The sequence below is a fragment of the Convolutriloba macropyga genome, chromosome 4 (genome assembly GCF_964194025.1).
Source record: "Convolutriloba macropyga chromosome 4, txConMacr16.3, whole genome shotgun sequence".
Lineage (NCBI taxonomy): Eukaryota > Metazoa > Xenacoelomorpha > Acoela > Convolutidae > Convolutriloba > Convolutriloba macropyga.
In genome coordinates this window covers 2,007,522-2,014,636 of record NC_134471.1, presented here as the reverse complement: position 1 = coordinate 2,014,636, position 7,115 = coordinate 2,007,522, and the positions used below count along the sequence as shown (strand labels likewise).

The window sequence follows — 7,115 nt, the reverse complement described above, 5'->3', positions numbered from 1 at the left end:
AACTCACCCTACATTTACCCTATTTTTGTTAGTTTTTACCTTGAATTTACCTGAGAAATTAAGTGGCACCACCTGAACTTTTACCTGAACGAACATTAACTTACATTAAAAAGACCTTAAATTTTTACCTTAATTTTTAAAGTAAAAATACCTTAACTCAAATTATTTACCTTTAAAGTTCAGGTTAAAATTAAGCTATATTTGAGGTGAATTTCAGGTATTTCTTCAGGTATTTTTACCTTAAATTTTAAAGTAATTTTTGCAAGTTTTTAAGGTAAGTTCCGTTAATTTTAACTTTAACTGTTCAGGTGTGTTTTTCGGGTAAATTTACGGTATGTTCAGGTAAATTTTCAGGTGGTGCCTCTTAGTTTTTTCAGGTAAATTTCAGGTAAATTAAGGTAAGTTCAGGTAAGGCAAAACTACCTGAATGTTTCAGGTAAGTTAAGGTGTTTTTTCAGGTAAATTTACCTGAACTTTTTTTTACTGTGCACCTTAAAAACATTACCTACTATGTATATGACCACTAAGCGGCGGGTGGGGGTACTATAAGGATAAAGACGCGCTTTCATTTCTTTATTAGATCAGCAAAGCTATTATTCATTGTTTTTGACACCAAACAGTTCGATTTAAGTAATTGAATTAAATCCTTGCTTTAGGTTGCTAACAGAGTATTTGTTGAACCCCAGCTGGTCCAGTTTTATGAACTTTAACATTGACTAAATCAGCTGAAATGATTGATAGAAGCATTCAACAACAAGTCGTTACTTCGTTACTTTGTTCAGACAATATTACTATAAATAATGCCCAGTATTGACCTCGTTAACCATCAACAATTCAGTAATCTTTATTGAGATAGTCGCTAAGATCTATAAATCAACTCACGGATTTTTTTAAATTAGGAAATTAATTAGGAAATCTTTAGAAAAACTCCAGAATTGATATCAAGAAAAAAATTCTTTACGCAGCAGATTTAATGACATTTTAAAACCCCCAATTCTTCACTTGCAAACGAATGTAACAAAATAATCGGTTGGCACATTGCTTCGAATATTTCTTTCCTGCGATTGGAAAAATAATTTACATGAAAAATGAAGTTGATTATCGATGAATTGCAATCGATAAGTATCAGCTTTAATTAATTTTTTAAAACTTAGAAAACTTTGAAATTTCAATGCGACTATCGGAGGTTTTTTGAACAATCAGAAGCAGAGGAGAATGTTTCAACAGTCGATAACAACGAAGATGACTTTTCACCCTTTTCTAGCAAGGATGATTTTGTGGATAATAGAGAGAAAAATACGAAGAATGCTCTTTTATCCACTATCAGCTCAACCAGGTATGATTGCTTAATTTACGAGATAATTTTGGCAAAATTAAAGAAAGAAAAAACAGCAATTAAAGCTTACATAAACATCTATAAAGCTCTTCAACCCAATTATAAATCAAATTTCAAACCACATAGTGAGAGTACTCACCACTTTCATACACTAATAGCTTATTTTTGTATTTTTGTTGAAAAAATTAAGTATTGACATTTTTGTTCAAAAATCAAAAATCAGTTTGAGTTGGTTTTAAATGGCTTTCTTAGTAAAATATATGAGTCTGATTTTTGACAGAGGAAAGGTACGTTAAATTTAGGCTCGAGTAAAAAAGATTATTGCTAACATTATTTGTCAATTAAAGCCTTTTTTTTATTAGTTTGCTGCTAAAACTTTGTTCAAAATACTGCGAGGGTAAAAAATTAACTTCAATTAAAAAAATGAGTCTGTAAATCTGGTTATGATCGTGAACGTTTAAGATGATACGAATATTCGTACATGAAAAGAGACATTTTACGCGAAAAATTGTACGTTTTATTCTACATTTTTGGCGAAAAACCGTGAATCGTAAACGAAGCGAACAAAGTTCAAACTTTCTGAAGTCTTTTTTGGCTAGAATAGTTAACGAAGAGATTCTCTTCATCTTTTTTTTTCTGCCTGTCGCTACCGAAAATTTTTGGATGTCATCGAGAACCACGCCGCCGTACGAGAGTTAAAATAGAAAACCAAAGTTAATTCTACGCAGTAGTGCAATCTATTCTTGCATCATGAATATTGGAAGTTTTAAGATGCCGAAAGCTCATTGCGTTACAACATCTGGCTCTGATGGATTGAAAAATCTTCAAATTGATCAATTAATTTGTCAAATATTTTACATTTTTGTTCCAAAATTTTTTATTTCTTATGCTGCAAATCAGTCAAGACTCAAGTGTCTTCCAATGGTTGACCAGCGATTTTGTTTCTAGTAGTTGACCAGAGAGCAATATAAATAAAATGTAGCAGCAAAGGATTTTCAATTGTTTTGGAAATGTGAACATGTTAATGTGAATATTGGAAAAATTGACTGTAGTTCTAAATGGCCTAATCTTAGATTTGATACTCGCATACAACTTGCTTTCTTTATTGATTTAAATTCATCAGTGATCAGTTTATCGCGTCTAAGATGATACGAATTTACGTGGTATTTTCCTTGAAATTGTATGTTGTATTCTACATTTTTGGTCAAAACTCTGAATGGTAAACAAAGGGAGTAATCTTTGAATTTGTGAGTCGTGGAACATGCATATCGAGAGTTCGAAGATGTCGAAAGCTCATTGCGTTACAATATCTGGTACCGAAGACTTGAGGAATCTTTAAATTTACCCGTGAATTTTTGAAAAACATTTTACACTCCAGTGTCTTTCATTAGTTGACCAGCAATATTGTTTCAAATGTTGGGCACGTGAGCAATATAAATATATTATAGAAGAAGAAATAATTTTCGATTGTTCTTTTTAGCTATGTGAATATTGGAAAAATTAACTATAGTTCCCTAAGCAGTTCTGATCGCAGCAATAACTCCGTGAATTATTTTTATACAAAATTTCCCATTTCTGGTTTGATGATTTGCATTCATGGGGATAAAAATTTGCTCCAAGTGCTTTTTGAGTGAAGTTTTTTTTCTGGCTCCTAGAGTATTTCTTGAAATTTAGTGACGGATTGCACGGTCATTGGCGGTTGAAGTTGAAGTATCTATTTTTAGATAGCCGTCGTCTTACCATGATCACGAATTACTGTTAAAAATACAGATTAAACGATGTTAACTGGTCCTCAATAAAAAAGCGGTTGCCTTACAACCGAGAAAATTTTTGGAGAAAATTCTAGGAAATCTGCTTTGAGAATCATTGTAATTTTTAAGTCAGTTTTCGTTCTTGTAGAGATCATAATATCTACGAAAACCAACACTTGCTAGACAAGCCACTTTCGTCATAGTTTTTCACAAATTATTTATTCTACGACAAATGATTTCTCTAAGAGATGACTGGAACAAAGATTGGGGTGAGTAGCTCGCTTATGATCGCTGTTTACTTCTTTACACCTCATAGTGAGATAAACTCGACGTTTGATCTAATTTTTTGAGGGAGGTGAAAATCTGCAATTAAGTATGAATATAAGGTTTGAGTGTCTGATGGCGACCAGAGTTATGCGCGGCTAACCGTTCATTTTTTATAAGTTTAGCAACTCTGTCTTGAACCAGATACATTACACGCTTTCCTCTAACTCTGATCTGAACTGAATCCTAAAAATTAGGATTCCTGAAATGAACTGAACTGAACTGAATCGAAAAATTATCGTATTGTTATGTAAAAATTCCGTTTAGTACCTGTAAAAAATCATTTTTGTATCTTATATAGTTTTTGCCGTAAAATACTGTGACTTTGGTGAACTTCTGCAAGATCATTGCTAAGTTTTGGTTGATTTTGCCACGACTTGCATATTTTCTTCGAAAATTTCTGACATTATTTGATAATTTAGCAACAATGATTGCATAACTTTGAGTATGAAAACCCTTACAGGGCGGATAGTATTCTATGAACGATTTCGTTGGTCCAAAGTCTACACTAGTTCCGTGTTTAGATTTACCCTAGCATGCATGGGATTTCTGGGATTTCTGCTTGTGAATGCGATGCGTGTGAACATAAGTGTGGCACTGGTCGACATGGTTGACGACTCTTCAGAGGATGACAATTCTACTAGCAATGAGAACTGTCCAATTAGCACATCCAAAAATGATTCCAACAATCAGCAGTCTGGTTTGCAGAGTTTCTTAAAATCATCAATCTAAAAATTTTTAAAATGTAATATTCTTAAATTAATAATTATTATACTCGTGTTAATAATTTATGGCAGGTACCCATCATAAAATAGGTTACACCATAAATCCTGTCAATTTACATGATTTTCTTCAACATAATAACTTAATTCTATAATTAGTTCTCAGAATTTGATTCCCGCAAAAAACTTTGTTAAGTTCCTGATTTAATTGTTAATGCTGACTTGATTATTTGTGCAATTTAGGGTGAAAAATTGGTTGTTTGTTTGTAATTTACATTTTTTTTCTGGTTAATTCAATATTTGCTTCATTAGTTTACAGATCCCGTGCAATTAAAAAATATTCTTTTCAACGTAACCAACTTAACAACTCGAAACCACGCCTAATTTCAAACCAAATGCGGAACAAAAGACTCGCAGATGTAATTGACTGCGATATCTGTGATGAAGTTTATCACTTGGGAGCAACACGTTGTGAGGAAAAAACTTATTGACAACAGAACTCCGCCCTATGGATGATTGTCCACTCATTGAAAAAACGCGGCTTAGAAAACTAGACGCAGTTTATCTATTCTTTATTGTCCTCTCCTTCATTTGAAAACATTTTTCACAACAAGTAATTGGGCAATAGTCTTATTCTTGGAAATGGGAAAACCATTGAGATTTCTTTTGTTTTTAAACTTGCAATAGTTAATATCCCACCATGACCATCTCTTTGCACAAATAGAATCACTAGAGAGCAAACCAGTGGTAATTGCGTTATGCGAAACCTGGCTCACTGATAACAATTGTTTATATATATATATATATATATATATATATATATATATATATATATATATATATATTTATATATATATTTATATATATATAAAAAAATATATGTGTGTATATTCCTCATCAGGGTACCAATCACTGACAGTACGCCGCCGGGTACCAACCACGCCGCCGTACGAGAGTTAAAATAGAAAACCGAAGTTAACTGCACGCAATCGATCAACGTATTCTTGCAACATGAATATTGGAAGTTTTAAGATGCCGAAAGCTCATTGCGTTACAAAATCTGGCTCTGATGACTTGAAGAATCTTCAAATTGATCGGTGATTATTATTTCCTATGCTGCAAATCAGTCCAGACTCCAGTGTTTTCCAATGGTTGACCAACAGTTGTTTCTAATGGTTGACCAGAGTGCAATACAAATAAAATGTATCAGAAAGAATTTTCAATTGGTTTTTTAGCTATGTGAATATTGGAAAAATTGACCATAGTTCTAAATGGTCGAATCTTAGAGATTTGATAACCGCAAACAACTTGCTTTCATTATTGATTTGAATTCATCAGTGATCAATTTATCGTGTTTAAAATGATACGAATATACGTGCCATTCCACGTGAAATGGTACGTTTTATTCTACATTTTTGGTTCAGAACTGTGAATCGAGAACAAAGGGAACAATCTGCGAATTTGTGAAATTTTTTCAGCTAGAGCAGTTAAAGAGAAGGATCTCTCCGTCTCTTTTCTCCTGACTGCAGGTACTGATATTTTTGTTTGTCATCGAGAGCCACTTCGCCGTACGAGAGTTAAAATAGAATAACAAAGTTAGTTCTACACGGTCGTGCAATCTATTCTTGCAACATGCAAATTCATTGGCGTTTGAAGTTGAAGTATCTATTTTTAGATAGCCGTCGACATACCATGATCACGAATTACTGTTAAAAATACAGATTAAACGATGTTAACTGGTCCTCAATAAAAAAGCGGTTGCCTTACAACCGAGAAAATTTTTGGAGAAAATTTTAGGAAATATGCTTTGAGAATCATTGTAATTTTTAAGTCAGTTTTCGTTTTTTTAGAGATCATAATATCTACGAAAACCAAGACTTGCTAGACAAGCCACTTTTATCACAGTTTTTCACAAATTATTTATTCTACGACACATGATTTCTCTAAGAGATGACTGGAACAAAGATTGGGGTGAGTAGCTCGCTTATGATCGCTGTTTACTTCTTTACACCTCAGAGTGAGATAAACTCGGCGTTTGATCTAATTTTTTGAGGGAGGTGAAAAACTCCAAGTATTAATATAAAGCTTGAGTGTCTGATAGCTACCAGACTTACGTGTGGCTAGCCGCTCATTTTTTATAAGTTTAGCAACGCTATCTTGAAGCTGATACATTACACGCTTTCCTCTAACTCTGATCTGAACTGAATCCTAAAAATTAGGATTCCTGAAATGAACTGAACTGAACTGAATCGAAAAATTATCGTATTGTTATGTAAAAATTCCATTTAGTACCTGTAAAAAATCATTTTTGTATCTTATATAGTTTTTGCCGTAAAATACTGTGACTTTGGTGAACTTCTGCAAGATCACTGCTAAGTTTTGTTGATTTTGCCACGACTTGCATATTTTCTTCGAAAATTTCTGACATTATTTGATAATTTAGCAACAATGATTGCATAACTTTGAGTATAAAAAGCCTTACAGGGCGGATAGTATTCTATGAACGATTTCGTTGGTCTAAAGTCTACACTAGTTCCGTTTTTAGATTAGTAGTAAGATAATAGGGTACTAAGATGGGGGGGTTATCCTTCGAATTAATACGTGTGATAATAGGGGGTTATCCTTGGCGGCGCTACATGTAAAACAACGGCCGTGCGTGATACATGTAAACTAGCTTTCTTCCGCTTTTATTCCTTTCCCTTTGCGCCTTTCTCCGGTTTGTTAGATTTGTAAGAAAAGATTGAATTGAAACCAAACTAAACACTCCAAGCAAATTAAATATTTACACTGTGTATTACTACACGCAGTTTCACCAAAATTGCATGCAATTAAATTGGCATTAGCGCCGTCTTATTTTGCGTGCTTCTTCGCTGCTGCTTGCTTCTTCAGCTTCAAAGTTTATGAAGGGGTTGTCAGGAGAGGAGCTTTCACTGGAACTGGCGTCAATATCTGCAATATCGTCAGTATCAATATCAGATTCAG

The 7,115-nt window shown here is 33.4% G+C and overlaps 1 protein-coding gene across 1 annotated transcript in view; it reads left to right on the top strand.

Moving 5' to 3' along the window:
• The first annotated feature begins 710 nt into the window (after nucleotides 1-710).
• Nucleotides 711-7,115, top strand: part of LOC142338205 (sialin-like) — a 55,766-nt gene continuing 49,361 nt past the window's right edge. The window contains exons 1-3 of the mRNA XM_075387851.1: nucleotides 711-837; nucleotides 1,204-1,336; nucleotides 3,936-4,111. Coding sequence (XP_075243966.1) covers nucleotides 801-837; nucleotides 1,204-1,336; nucleotides 3,936-4,111 — 346 coding nt within the window. The 5' untranslated portion in view covers nucleotides 711-800. The remainder of the gene's footprint in view (nucleotides 838-1,203; nucleotides 1,337-3,935; nucleotides 4,112-7,115) is intronic.